We start from the raw sequence: 16,255 nt of genomic DNA on the forward strand, positions 1-16,255 counted from the left end.
TCGCCCCCTAGTCAAAACCTCGCTCTAAGTCAAACCCTCGCTCTAACCTTAATCTAAGTTTTTTAGTACTTTCATAAGACCTATGTATTCTAGTTAACGGCCTTTCTGATTAAGAGGTCATTCTTAAACAAATGGAAAAATTAACCGAACTTAAGCGTAAACACGGAGGCATTGACTAGGGGGAGAACCCCCCTAATATACGTAATAAAAATATACGAATATAGAAAGTCGTTACGTAAGTTAATTCGTAAGTTATGTATATTTATTACTAATAAAAACGTTCGTAAATAACATTAAACAGCTTTCGAGAAAGCCATTTAGCCAAAAAAAGAAAATTAATATACAAATTTTGTTTTAATTATTCATGTACGGTGAGCCAAAATCAAAACCTGCATTAATTTAAAAACATTCAGGAATTAAATAAAAAAAATAAGTTTTTTTAACTGAAAGTAAGGAGCGGCATAAAACTTAAAACGAACAGAAATTATTCCGTATATAAAAGGGGCTGTCTACACCTCGCTCTTTACGCTATAGTTTGACTCTTTCTCACAACTCTATTTTTTAAAACAATAAAAACTTTAGCGTAAAGAGCGAGGCATTGAGGAGGGGACAGCCCCTTTCATATACGGAATAATTTCTTTTCGTTTTAAGTTTTAATGCTGCTCCTTACTTTCGGTTAAAAAAAACTTTTTTTTTGTTTAATATTCTAATTAAGCGGCCTTTGTGATTCAGGGGTCATTTTTAAAGAATTGGAACAAAATTCAGACTTTAGCCTAAAGTGCAAGGTATTGACGAGGGGGCAAACTCTCCCATATACGTAATAATTTCTGTTCGCTTTAAGTTTTAATGTTGCTCCTTATTTCCAGTTCAAAAAACCTAAGGCATTTTTTATTTAATTACCTAAGGCTCCATGACGTCTGCTTAGTGAAAAGAAAGTGGTAATAGAGGCGGTAAATGTTAATACAATCCTATCATAGAGAAACAGATTGACTACTCGTAAAAAATAATGCGACTGAAAGACTTCTCCTTCTTTTTACCCTATGGCTTAAAATTTCACACTGAGAACCAATCAAGGGGAGACTAACTTTTAGTTCTTTTTCATGGCTTAGACACCTTAGAATTTCCCCACAAATTCCGTTACCTTAAGTATCAATGTGTTTGAAATAGATACGCCAAGATACGATTGCGAAGATACGCCACAGACAAAAACCAATGATAGTAAACGACATTTTTCAATGAATTACAAGAAAGTAAATGTCTCTTGTTCTCTTTGATGCTGTGTTCTTAGATTTCTCTTTTCCCTCTTACAGAGCCACCTCAACTACAGCTGGAGGCTTATCAAAGTCAAATAATCACTGGTCTCGGCTTAGATGTCAAATTAGTTTGTCCAGTAAAGTCAAGAACTGGAAATTTAATCGTTGAGTGGAGCAAAGATGGAGAAGTTGTGCAGTCGGACTTTCATAGAATTAAAATAGCAGGAAATATGCTTCGAGTAAAAGAGGCAAGAAAAGATGATGGCGGCCGTTACAAGTGCACCGGTGTAAATGGATTCGGTTCAGAAAGCGTATTTCTAGATTTGATTGTCCTAGGTATGTTTAAAGCAATATCCTTTGCGATAATCGGCAACTCTTTCGTTCATTATAGTGTTTTCCTCTCAGAAGTAATCCTAAAATAAAACCTCTAGTAGCCCCTAGTAAATCTCTAAAATCTCTTAAATTCCTCAACGTTCGTCACAATATTAATAGTCTACTGTATAATGAGACAAAAGACACGCTTGGTTGATTAGATCCAGAGACCGACATCCGACGTCATACAAAGTTTACGCACAGCCAAATTAAATGGAAACTAATGCGATAAATCATAAAAACTACGCACTTTTATAGGGTAGGGGGCATGCGTTCAAAGGTATCCACCCAACTTACGTGCTTAATTAGACCCATGTCTGGATACACTGTAGTCGCTAGCCTTAAATCCAACTAAACTTGCTTTTGGGTGCTGCTGAGGTATTTTCAATAATAATGCGCTACTCTAGTGATTAAACAACTGACGGTAAAGAAGTGGAAACAATATCAACGTGTGCTAGCAACCAAGACTCTAAGAGATGAAAATTTGGGAACAATCTATCAAACTGTTCGTGGTAACGGACTGTAAGTAAGGAGTGACCCGGCTCAATAGTAACCGAAACTCTAAAAAACAGAACTTTGATACAAATAGATACATCAAAAGAATCAGATTTTAATTCTGATTTCAAATGTATAAGTGTCATCAAGTTGTTATCCTACCCATCAAAAGTTAGGTGCCTGAGAACATTTGGCTGATTTTCGAAAAAAGGGGGAAAGACCTCCTAAAAGCTGTAGAACCTTAATGAAAATCACACCATCATATTCTGCGTGTCAGAGAACCCTACTGTAGAGGTTTCAAGCTCCTATCTACAAAAATGTGGAATTTTCCATTTTTTGCCAGAAGAAAGATCACGGATGCGTGTGTATTGTTTGTTTTTTGTTTTTTTGTTTTTTTTTGTTTTTTTTCCCAGGGGTGATCGTATCGACCCAGTAGTCCTAGAATATCGTGGGAGGGCTCATTCGAAATGTAATTAAAAATTCTAGTGTTCTTTTTAGGTGACCAAAAAAATGGAGGGCGACTTGGCCCCCTCCGACGCTAATTTTTTCTCAAAGTCACCCTACCAAAATTTTGAGATAGCCATTTTCTTCAGCATAGTCGAAAATTTAATAAATTTGTCCTTGAGGATGACTTAATCCCCCACAATTCTCAGGGGAAGGGCTGCAAGTTATGAACTTTGCCCATTACTTACATATTGTATTGGTTATTGGGAAGTATACAGACATTTTCAGGATGGATTTTTTTCTGGTGGGGAGGAGGGCTGGAGGAGAGGGTTACTCGGGAGAATATTTCCGTGGAGGATGTTTCTTTGGGGTAAGGGACATTTCTACGAAGGGGACGCCGGAATTCCAAGCATTATTTAAAAAACGATCAGAAATTAAATTAAAAAAAAACAAGCTTTTTCAACTGAAAGTAAGAAGCAAGATTAGAACTTAAAACGAGCAGAAAAATTTTACGTATATGAGGGGGTTCTCCCCCAAGTCAATACCTCGCTCTTTACGCTACAGTTTTTTTTTTAGTGCTTTCAAAAGAGCTATCTATTCTAATTAAACGGCCTTTGTGATTCAGGGGTTTGTGAATTAATAATTTTTTTTTAAACGTAAAGAGCGTGGTATTGACTAAGGGGAGAACCCCCTTATATACGTAATAACATATGCGTAATAAAAAAAACAATAAAAAAAACAAGTGATACGGCTCAATAGTAATCGAAGCTTTTAAAAACGGAGTTTTGATGTAAATAAATGTATCAAAAGAATGGGCTTATAATGCTGACTCTAAATATATAAATTTTATTAAGTTTAGTATTACACATCAAAGGCTACGAGTCTGAGAAAATTTACCTGATTTTTTAAAGAGGGGGAAAACATCCCCTACAAGTGAAAGAATTTTAATGAATATCACACCGTCAGATTCAGCGTATCAGAAAACCCTATTACATAGGTGTCAAGCTCATATCTGCAAAAATCTGCAACTTTGTATTTTTTGCCAGAAGAAAAATATACAAATATAGAAGTTCGTTACGTAAGTTAATTTGTAAATTACGTTAGAACCAAATTTAGAGACAGCCATTTAGCAAAAGAAAAGTAAAATTTTTATGCAGAATTTTGTTTACTTATTCAATGATAGTGAGCCCAAATTAAAGCTGCATTAACTATAAAAAGATCATAAATTAAATAAAAAAAACAAGTTTTTTAAACTGAAAGTAGGGAGCGACATTAAAACTTAAAACGAACAGAAATTATTCCGTATATAAAAGGGGCTGTCCCTCTTCAACGCCTCGCTCTTTACGCTATACTTTGACTCTGTCTTACAACTTTATTTTTTAAAACAATAAAAAACTACAGCGCAAAAAGCGAGGCGTTGAGGAGGGGACAGCCCCTTTCATATACGGAATAATTTCTGTTTGTTTTAAGTTTTAATGTCGCTCCTTACTTTCAGTTTTAAAAAGTTTTTTTTTTTTATTTCCATAAAAAAATCGGTACTTGGGCATTATATGGGCCTCTCTAAAAAGTCACTTTTGGTTAATGCTAATGAAATAAAATAAAATAGGATGAATATATAATAGTTTATAAACAAATTTGGGCTATATATTTGCACATTAGGGGAGGGGGTAAAGCATAGCATATATCAAATATGTAACCTAACCTAGGTACCATTTTTCCCCAAACCCCAAAAAACAAAAGTTTAAATATCGTAAACGCAATGAAAACCACGCTATGGATTGCATTACTCTATAGCGGTCTCTTGAATTAACCCATCAAAAACGGGTTTTTCGTGACTGGTTTTCCTTGTAAAGGTCCATATAGTGCCCAAGTACCAAAAAATCTTCATATTCTACTGATTGGATGTACTGATTGTATTTAAAACTGATCAGATTTAAAAACAAAAATTTCGAAACATGTACAATATTTTCAGTATAAATTTGTCGTTTAAATATTGTAACTCATTGAGAAACAACGCTTTGCAATCATTTATCTATAGCGGTGTCTTGCAAATAGCCCGTTTGACGGGTTTCGTGACTGGTTTCCTTGATACCGTCTATAGTTATGGGCCCGCATAATGCACCAGTACCGGGCAGTCTTATTGAATCGGAGTTTGTTGAATTTTGGAAGGGATTTTATTCGAACAGAAATTGAAAGTTCTCGTTCCTTTATAGGACCAAAAGTGATCTGAGAGGGACTAGACCATCTCAATATCCTTTTATGGCCCTGGGGCCCAGTGCAGCCAAGTATGGTTTCGCGTCAAAATTTCAAGGGTTTTATTTTAATCAAAAATATAGAAAAAGTTAGTGTGAATCGTACAGATTTGAGAAAATGGCGGCCCAAAGTTTTGAGAAATTACCCGTTGTAAACGGAAGAACTCATAATTCTTCTAAGATATCTAGGTTAATTATGCATTGCTGAGATTGGAATATTAAGGATATTTAGGTCAAGAGTATTTAATGTTTTTCGAAATAAATTTTGGTAAAACAACCCTAGCTCAACCAAAGGTCTAGTTTCAAATGAAAGCTTTATTTATAATTTAAACAAGAAAGGTGAGTGCTTTATACCTCCCTTAAATGTGGATCGTATCGAAATTTTATATGATCCCAAAGATATCATCCCTAAGGCTATCGAATAGCCTTAGGATCCCAAATATTTTTTATTCAAAGAAGCACATATTCCAATTGCCATATTCTAGACCCAAGGGCTAATTGATAAAGTTTAGGATAAATTTGAGTATAACGTATTATTTTGACTCGAACGTTACTGAATGAATTATTTTAATTATCTAACTCACTGCGATACAATATAGCGTCTAAATAATACGCCCTCAACAGAGAGATGAATTCGTATCTGCTGATTGTAACGAATATAAGCATTTAACGCTTCGACATTAACAAAAAAGTAAACTAATAAACAAATAAAAAACTACAAAAGGAAAAACTGGACAAGAAAAGTATTACTCGGCCAGCACCGCACATGAGGTAACCCCAATATGGGCAAAAAAACATTTCACCCAGCAAGATTCCTCCAGACTATGCTCTCCACTTCTCTATGCTTCCTTTAAACAACGATCCACAAGGGTTGCTCAAATCGAAGCAATGGTGGTAAATTATTGGCAGTGGGCTCTTTCGAACGAGGAAGGCGTCAGGGCACCGACACGTCAGAATCACTACCGTCAGGACATCGACAAAACCGTCATAACATCAACAAAAAATCCATCAGAACCACTAACCGTCAGGACATCGACAGGTCAGGACATCGACAGTCACAATTGCTACCTGTCAGAACGTCGACAGTCATAACATGGACAAGTCAGGACATCGACAAAATCCGTCATAAAATCGAAAATTTTAAAACTTTAGTGTTTTGTGGTTTAGGGGGGAAAAGGTACCTAAGTTAGGTTAGCTTACGTATTTAATATAGGCTATACTTCACCCCCACCCCCCTGATGTACAAATATATAGCCGAAATTTGTTTCTAAACTATTATGTACTTATTACTATTGTATAAACTTATAATTTTTTTGTCGATGTCCTGACGGATTTTGTCGATGTACTGATGTGTCGATGTTATTACTGTCAACGTTCTGACGGGTAGTGATTGTGACTGTCGATGTACTGACGTGTCGTTGTTATGACTGTCGATGTCCTTACGTGTCGATGTTATGACTGTCGACGTTATGACGGGTAGCGATTGTGACTGTCGATGTTCTGACGTGTCCATGTTATGACTGTCAATATCCTGACGTGTGGATGTCTTTACTTGTCGATGTTATGACTGTCGACGTTCTGACGGGTAGCGATTGTGACTGTCGATCTTCTGACGTGTCGATTTTATGACTGTCGATGTCCTTACTTGTCGATGTTAAGACTTTCGACGTTCTGACAGATTTTCCTTGTCGACGAAATGACGTTTAGTGCTTGTGTCGGTTAGATGAAATGGTAGCCCCCCTTTCAAACGGAAATTTTGAGATTTAGTGTCATTGTATGAGTTTAAGATTTATTGGGCGGCATCAGAACTCATCATAGTTTGCAAGATCCTTACGCATGGAAAAAGGGTGGGGGTATTGGCAACCAATTTACAAGAACACAACTACTAATTATCTTTATTAATATGCTTGTAACTATTATAACATTTATGTTTATTCATTTATGAATGTTATTCTCATGTCTGATTTAATACTTCCCAGTTTATGTTTATTCATTCATGAATGTTATTCTCATGTCTGATTTAGTATAGAGACTGCAGTTATAGTAACTGCAATACAGTAGATACAAGAGTCTGCTCCTAATCAGGAGCTTCGAAGTTCGAGTGACTCCGTAGTTATAATTGACCTCCAGCGGAGAGAAATCCTGTGGTTTCCTTCCGCGCTCATATAATTTGTCCTTTGGTGGCGCAGTGAGTTTGACCTCAGTGTGGCAATACGGGACACGAAACTTGAACCAAGCTATAGCAACACACTGCAGGGCTGGGGCATGGACCTTAGCAGTCAAGAAGAGTCGTTAATATGGTACAAAACAATGCAACTGTAGTTCCAATCACTAGTGCATTTGGGTTTTGGTATCAACTTAAAAGATATATTTGACTGCCCTCTAGTACAATGAAGTGTTGTGCACATCTTATTTTTAATTTATTAACAGACCAATTTTTTTTTTAGATGAGGAAAATTCCAAAAAGATAAACTTGGCCTTCCTGCCATCGACCATGTCCCAGCCAAAATACCTAACTAGAAATGTTGGTGACTATGTTAAGCTACCTTGCGAAGCTACTGGCATACCCACACCAAGAACGTTTTGGAAAAAGGTACCAGACGCTAATCTTATTTCTATTTAGCGTAAAATTACAGTTTTCCTGTGGTGTATCATGATTCTTTTGTTGTCACTTCCTCTAAAAATTATGAATTTATTTCTCTCTCCAACTCTCTCTCTTTCTCTCTCTCTCTTTCTTTCTCTCTCTTTCCTTCTCTTTCTCTCTCTCTTTCTCTCTCTATCTCTCTCCCTCTATTTCTCTTTGTCTATCTCTCTCTCTATCACTCTCGGAACCAATCTCACTCACACTATAACACACACACACTCTAACACACTCACTCTCTCACAGTCTCTCACTCTCTCTCTCACTCTCTCTCTTACTCTCTCACTGTCTCGCTCTCAAAACGAAAAATTTGCTAAGAAGATAGAAACGAGGATAACGACAGCCAGTAAAAAACAGAAGAAAATTATATAATAATCTCGGGCGAGACCTCTGTTCAACCGTCCTAAGTGCAGAATAATAAAAAAAAAAGTATAGATAAAAGCCCTAAGGACAATATAAAACCAAAGCTCAAAACAAACTCTGAAACTAAAATAGGACCCTTTCCGAGCAACGACGAAAAGGTAACACCGGTTCTTATATCGTCCTTAGGACTTTATCTGTATTTTTTATTAATCTGCACTTAAGACGGTTTAGCGGAGGTCTCGACTGAAATAGTTCCACAGTTTTCTTCTGTTTTTCACTGGCTGTCATTTTCCTCGTTTCTCTTTTCTATGGGACTTTTTGTTTTGTCATTATTAGCCAGTGTGGTCTCAGAAATTATTTACTCTCTCTTTCTGTCTCTGTTGCTCCCCCTCCTTCTCTTTAGTTATTAGGCTAAATCGTAAATCTTAGGAAAGAAATAAGAATAAATGAAAAAAGGTATATAATATGTGGTTGAATAAAAGTTTATCAAATTGTTTGACATAAATAGTACGGTATACATGTGTCTAAGAATTTGTGTGGTGTTCCAACGAGACTAGCATAAATAACGGCAATTACAATGTACTTTTTACTAAATATTTGAAATTCTGGCTCTATTTTATAAATAAAATCATTTTCTAAAGCTGTTTATATAGTAAAGTTTTTTGCCTTGAAGCTATCCAAACCGTAAAGTGCCCTAATAGTCATACGTTGTTTTTTCCCCTTCCTCTTACGCCGTTGAAAGGTCCAACTAACTCTCCAACCTAACTATGTATTAGTGTTTTTTTCCAAAGTATGTTTCAACTGGAACATACTTTGAAAAGTTCTCCGTAAGCACGCTTTATTAACGTAGCATTCAAATAGCGTAGGAGAAACTCGATGTAACCTTCAGGTAATGTGTTCAGAACGAGTTTTTAACAGTGTTAAAAGGTTAACCCTTTGCGATATTTTATTATTTACACAAAACTTATTTTTTAAGATAAACAATCTTTATTTTCTTTTTCAAGCATTAGGCATGTCTGTTTGAATCCAAGTGTCTTTCTAAAATAATGTTTATTTCAAAATGCAGAATTGTTTTCATGCCACTATTTTCCGATATTCATAGGAAGAGGACACATATGAACCAATCTTAGGGAACGGTGCTCCCAATTACCTTAAATATAAGTATGTAAACCTCTATCGATAACATCTAAAGTAGGCACACCTGAAAGATTTTTTTTTTTGGGGGGGGGGGTAACAATAAAAATAATTTAATTTGAATAAGAAGAGCCATGAAATTCATACAGATTTTGAATTCTAGGGGGTTGGGTCTTGAGTCCCACCCCCCACCTGCAATAAAAAAATTTGAGAGGATAGCTAGTTTTCGGTATTTTATTCGTTGACTAAGACAAAATAACAGAAAATTTTCCGATTTAAGATGCAATGTTTATTTTCTTTTTGAAAATTAAATAAAGCCTGCACATGCTAAAGTCGGCTTTAATATTTAAAATGTCTGTCTCAAAATTTTGATTGAATGTGTTTGAGGAAATGGTGGGCGTGGAAGGGATGTTAGTTTCCTTCCAATCACTTTTGACCCTTAAAATGGGCACTAGAAATCTCGATTTCCAATCGAATGAGCCCTTTTTGAATTTTTACGACGACCCCTTCCATATGAAGTGCCTCGGGGGAAAAAATAATAAATAATAATAGTAGAAGTGACCCTAAAGCTCGTGTCACGCATCCCTGCTGCCACCTACAACTTTTTTTAACACCATATATTGGCACGACAACCACGTGGTTTATGGTTTTTGTCAGTGAGAATTTGAAAAACAGGAACTATGTCACATTTATGGATGTCAACAGCAATTCATGTCTGTTATATGGTTTTCTCAGTGAGAATGAAAAAACAGGAATTTTCTCACATGGAAAAACATGAATTTTGTCACATTTATGGTTGTTTTCATGGATGGTGATGTGTGTTGTTCGATTTATTTGATGTTTTTCTCGGATGTCAACATCAAATTATGGATGTTTTATGGTTTTTGTCCGTGAGAATTTGAAAAACAGGGTGACAGGACCACGTGGTTTATGGTTTTCTCACAGATAATTAAAAAACAGGAATTTTATCACTTGGAAAAAAAGTAACTTTACCACATGGAAAACCATAAACCCCGTGGTCCTGTCACGAGTAGCACATGTGAACTTGATTTACATAATCGCTAGGGGAAATTATTGATTCACGAAGGGGAGAATTAAGAAACATTAAGGCTTCTTTAATCTTAGGTCTGAGGGATAAACGTTCTTTAGGTCAGTGAGAAAAATTAATATTCTATTTTTAAATAGGGCTTCATTGATCTTTAGTGTCAGGAATTATAATTGACATCACTTGTTATCTTGGAATTATGCGGGAGTCTAAAGAGATAGAAATTCTATTTTTAAATACGGCTTCACGGAGCTTTAAGTCGGAGAGATAAATTGATATTCTAACGAAACCCTAATAGTTTAGCTAGGAAAATTTATGAGATGAAGAGATTAACGTAGGAAAGGGTTTCCTAGAAATTTGAAATGCGTTAGCACAGAGATGCCATACAAAAGGAACACACAGAAATTACTTTTATATTTTTGCAGAAACCTATCGTGAATCAATAATTCCCCTTAGAAACATCAAATTAATTTCCCCTTTCTTGACAGATCAATCAATCAATGACATCATCTGTCAGACTTTAAAAATTTTCGCCCTAGAAACATTTCTCCATGAATAGATCCAAATCATTAATGTCTTTGCCTCAGGAACACTTCTACTGGTTGAACTCCAAAGGATATTAATAACCAAAGGCAATGGAAACAATTAGGCGAGAAGCCTCTTGGCGATGAATTGTGTTAGCACGCGATAAGGTTTCTTATTAATTTGAAATGTATTAGCGTAGAGATGCCAATAACAAAGGAACACGCTGAATTTACGTTTAGGGATTATTTGGGCGAAACCGTTTTAGACAGGTTATGGAACTATTTCGGCGAAACAGATAGAGACATTTTAAAAGAAGATTTTTGAAGAGATTTTAGAAGAGAATTTAATGGTGAAACTCTGTGGTCGTTATAATACACAAGTTTCATATGAACAGTGTTGTGAGATCCTCTAACCCAACCCCAAAGGGTTCCAATCCTCCTACCCCAACCCTGAAGGAAGCCCCCGGTCCTCAAAGGCCCCCCAAGCTCACAAAGGGCCACCGGCGCCCCCAAAGGCCCACCCAGACCCCCAAAGACCATCCCCGGGCCCCCCACAGGCCCATCGAGCTCCCAAAGGACCAACGGGGTCCCAAAGGCCCTCCACCAGCCCCCAACTGCCCCACCAGACCCCCCAAGGCCCTCCCAGTGCCCCCAAGTCCCACCCTAAGCCCCCAAGGCCCTCCCCAAGCCCCCCAAGGTCCCCCGGACCAGAGAAGCGCCGCCGGGATGCGCCGTGGGCCAGGAAAGCGCCGCAGGATGTGTTGCAGGGATGTGCCGCGGGTCAGGAAAGCATCGCAGGATTTGCCTCAGGGAGGCACTACAGGAAAGGGCCGCAGGATACACTGCAGGGATGCGCCGCAAAAAAAAGAAGTAAACTAAAAAGTAAAAATTTCGATCACAGAAGGGCACCCTCCCCCCAGGGTCCCCCAAACACCCTCCTCGGACCCCCAAAGGTCCTCCCCTGGTCCTCAAAGGCCCCCCGGGCACCCAAAGGACCACCCGGCCCTCAAGGGCCCCCGGATCCCCCAACACCCACCCCGGGCCCCCCCAAAGAGTCCCCTCTCCATTTTTTAATACTTTTCTATGGCTTTATTATATCTTTTCAGAACAAGTTCCAGAACCTATTTTCCAGATCCACTTTTCAGAACGACTTCAGAGCAAGTTACTTTCTTAATGTCTCTCCTAAACCCATTTTCTAACTTGAAGTACTTATCTTTTTCACCCACAACTATACTTTACAGATTTGGATACCTTAACACCAAGAAATATTTTTCAAAAATCATTTCAGAGCAAGTTACTTTCTTAATGTCCCTCCTAAACCCATTTTGCAACTTGAAGTACTTATCTTTTTCTATCACAACAATACTTTACAGCTTTTTGGATACCTCAACACTAAGAAATACATTTCAAAGACCCTTTCAGAGCACGTTACTTTCTTAATGACCATCCTAAACCCATTTTCCAACTTGAAGTACTTATCCTTTTCACCCTCAACTATACCTTACAGCTTTTTGGATACCTCAACATCAAGAAATTCTTTTCAAAGACCATTTCAGAGCAAGTTACTTTCTTAATGTCACTCCTAAATCCATTTTCCAACTTGAAGCACTCATTATTTTCACTCACAACTATACTTTACAGCTTTTGTGATACCTCAACACAAAGAAACACTTTTCAAAGAACATTTCAGAGCAAGTTACTTTCTTAATGTCCCTCCTAAACCCATTTTCCAACTTGAAGTACTTATCTTTTTCACCCGAAACTATACTTTACAGCTTTTTGGATACCTCAACACCAAGAAATACTTTTCAAGGATCATTTCAGAGCAAGTTGCTTTCATAATGTCCCTTCTAAACCCATTTTCCAACTTGAAGTACTTATCTTTTTCACCCGCAACTATACTTTACAGCTTTTTGGATACCTCAACACCAAGAAATACTTTTCAAAGACCATTTCAGAGCAAGTTACTTTCTTAATTTCCCTCCTAACCCCATTTTCCAACTTAAAGTACTTATCTTGTTCACCCGCAACTATACTTTACAGCTTTTTGGATACCTCAAAACCAAGAAATACTTTTGAAAGACCATTTCAGAGCAAGTTACTTTCTTAATGTCCCTCCTAAACCCATTTTCCAACTTGAAGTACTTATCTTTTTCACCCACAACTATACTTTACAGCTTTTTGAATCCCTCAACACCAAGAAATACATTTCAAAGACCATTTCAGAGCAAGTTACTTTCTTAATCTCACTCCTAAACCCACTTTGGAACTTGAAGTACTTATCTTTTCCACCCCGTTATCAATTGAAAAGAAATTAAGTTGTAATCATATCCATTTTTTCAAATTATATAAAAATTTTCCATGTTATTTCATATTTTTCTCAAGGGGATGAAAAAATTTAAAAAAATGTTCCAAATGTTCTCAACAAACTGAAGAAAAGATTTTGATCTCTTCTGAATTTTACCAAAGAACACGCTCCAATTCTAATTTCTCCAGAGAAAACAAAAATCTTCCAACTCATCTCTTTATTTCACAAAGACTTTAAGAAATTTAAAGTTCAATTGTAATTTATTGGTGGTAGATAAAAAAAGTAATACAAAACTTGTGAATATTTTCATTGAAAATGAAAAGTTCTTGTCCAATTTAAAATTTTCTCAACGAAGTGAAGAAAAGTTCAAGTTATCTTCTGAACTTTACAAAAGAACACACTTCAATGCTAATTTTCTCCAGAGAAAACAAAAATCTTCCACTTAAGTTCTTAATTTCACAAAGACATAAAGAAATTTAAAGTTCAATTCTAAATTTGTCGGTGGAAGATGGAAAAACTAATACCATACTTGTGAATATTTTCCCAGAAGATAAAAAGTTCTAGTTCAATTTACAATTTCCTCAACGAAGTGAAGAAAAGTTCAAGTTCTCTACTGAATTTTACTAAAGAACACAATACAATTCTATTTTCACCAGAGAAAATAAAAATCTTCCACTTAAGTTCTTTATTTCACAATGACATAAAGAAATTTAGAGTTCAATTCAAAATTTTTCGGCGGAAGATAGAAAAAGTAATACCATACTTGTGAATATTTTCATGGAAGATAAAAAGTTCTAGTTCAATTTACAATTTCCTCAACGAAGTGAAGAAAAGTTCAAGTTCGCTTCTGAATTTTACTAAAGAACACAATTCAATTCTAATTTCACCAAAGAAAATAAAAATCTTCCACTTAACTTCTATATTTCACAATGACATAAAGAAATTTAAAGTTCATTTCTATATTTTTCGGTGGAAGATAGAAAAAGTAATACCATACTTGTGATTATTTTCATGGAAGATGAAAAGTTCTAGTTTAATTTAAAATTTTCTCAACGAAGTGAAGAAAAGTTCAAGTTCTCTTCTGAACTTTACCAAAGAACACACTTCAATTCTAATTTCTCCACAGAAAATAAAAATCTTCCACTTAAGTTCTCAATTTCACAAGGACATACAGAAATTTAAAGTTCAATTCTAATTTTTGGTGGAAGATGGAAAAAGTAATACCATACTTGTGAATATTTTCCCGGAAGATAAAAAATTCTAGTTCAATTTAAAATTTACTCAAAAAAGTGAAGAAAAGGTCAAGTTCTCTTCTGAATTTTACTAAAGAACACAATTCAATTCTAATTTCTCCAGAGAAAACGAAAATCTTCCACTTAAGTTCTTTATTTCACAAAGACATAAATAAATTTAAAGTTCAATTCTAAGTTTTTCGGTGGAAGATAGAAAAAGTAATACTATACTTGTGAATATTTTACCGGAAGATAAAAAGTTCTAGTTCAACTTAAAATTTACTCAACGAAGTGAAGAAAAGTTCAAGTTCTCATCTGAATTTTACTAAGGAACACAATTCAATTCTAATTTCAACAGCGAAAATAAAAATCTTCCACTTCACATCTATATTTCACAAGGACAAAAAGAAATTTAAAGTTCTATTCTAAATTTTTCCCTGTAAGATAGAAAAAGTAATACCATACTTGTGATTATTTTCACTGAAGATAAAAAGTTCTAGTTCAATAAAATTTTATCAACATAGTAAAAAAAAGCTCAAGTTCTCTTCTGAACTTTACCAAAGAACACATTTCAATTCTAATTTCTCTAGATAAAATGAATATATTCCACTTCATTTTTAAGTTCCCAAAAGAAATAAAGAAATTTAAACTTATATTTTAAATTTTTAGATGAAAGATAGAAAAAGTAATACTATGATTGTGATTATTTTACATGGAGATCAAAAGTTTCACTTTATTTATAATTTTCTTAAATTTGGTTCTGATTTTTCTCAAAGAAATAAAAAATTTAAAGTTCTGTTCCAAATTTTTCATAGAAGATAGAAAAAGTTATACATTGATTGTGAATATTCAACATGAAGATAAGGAACTCCACTTTAATTCAGAGTTTTCTCGAAGAAGTGCAAAATGTTCAAGTTCTCCTATCTATGGCTAAGTTTGCTAAAGACAAGCTATTTTCTTGCGAAAACACACAAAATCAGAAAAAAATGATCAATGTTCCTCTAGTACCTACGCAATTAGACTAAAAATGAAGATATTTATGCAGAGTTTCAACTAGCTATGGCTAAGTTTGCTAAAGACAAGCTATTTTCTTGCGAAAACACGCAAAATCAGAAAACATGTTCAATGTTCCTTTAGTACCTACGAAATTAGGCGGAAATGAAGATATTTATGCAGAGTTTCAACTATCTATGGCTAAGTTTGCTAAAGACAAGCTATTTTCTTGCGAAAACACACAAACTCAGAAAAAATGTTCAATGGTCCTTTAGTACCTACGCAATTAGGCTTAAATGAAGATATTTATGCATAGTTTATTCTATATATGTATAATTTTTAGTAATACACGCAAGTTTCTTTTGTCAAACAAAACCCACAGAAAAAAAAAATGTACTAGTGTCATCGATTAACTTTGAAATGATTCTTTAATTCAGTATTAAGTGAAGAGAAATTTCTCGAACGTGCGCTTTTTGATCAAGAAGCTATATTGTCTTGTAGATACACGTAAAATCCTAAACAAGAGTGTTATGTTAGATTCGGCTAGATTAGGTTAGGTTATCCCACGTACGTGTGCATAGAGGGTAGGTTTGGTTCGGTTGGATTAAGATTGGTTAGATTAGGTTAGGTTAGTTTAGATTAAGTTAGGTTAGGTTTAGTTAGGTTAGGATTTGTTAGATTAAGTTAGGATAGGCTAAGTTAGGGTAGGCTAGGTTAGCCTACGTACGCGCGCGTACGTAGGCTAGCCTAGCCTAACCTAACAGCCTAACCTAACTTAATCTAACCTATCCTAACCTAACTAACCTAACCTAACTTAATCTAACCTAACCTAACTTAACCTAACCTAACTTAATCCAACCTAACCTAACCTAACCTATATGCGCGTACGTAGGCTAACCTAACCTAATCTAACTTAACCTAACCTAACAATATTTTTTCTGATTTTGTGTGTTTTCGCAAGAAAATAGCTTGTCTTTAGCAAACTTAGCCATAGCTAGTTGAAACTCTGCATAAATATCTTCATTTTTAGTCTAGTTGCGTAGGTAGTAAAGGATCGTTGAACATTTTTTCTTATTTTGTGTGTTTTCGCAAGAAAATAGCTTGTCTTTAGCAAACTTAGCCATAAATAGTTGAAACAATGCATAAATATCTTAAGTTTTAGCCCATTTGCCTAGATACTAACGGAAAATTGAACATTT

The 16,255-nt window shown here is 35.4% G+C and overlaps 1 protein-coding gene across 1 annotated transcript in view; it reads left to right on the forward strand.

Annotated features, from left to right (window-relative positions):
* LOC148952819 (fibroblast growth factor receptor-like 1) overlaps positions 1 to 16,255 on the forward strand; it is a 110,979-nt gene that overhangs the window by 35,494 nt on the left and 59,230 nt on the right. Inside the window, exons 2-3 of the mRNA XM_089087788.1 lie at positions 1,289 to 1,589; positions 7,264 to 7,409. Coding sequence (XP_088943914.1) covers positions 1,289 to 1,589; positions 7,264 to 7,409 — 447 coding nt within the window. The remainder of the gene's footprint in view (positions 1 to 1,288; positions 1,590 to 7,263; positions 7,410 to 16,255) is intronic.

This window comes from Artemia sp. Qi Xiang Cuo, chromosome 4 (assembly GCF_049724085.1).
Source record: "Artemia sp. Qi Xiang Cuo chromosome 4, ASM4972408v1, whole genome shotgun sequence".
Lineage (NCBI taxonomy): Eukaryota > Metazoa > Arthropoda > Branchiopoda > Anostraca > Artemiidae > Artemia > Artemia sp. Qi Xiang Cuo.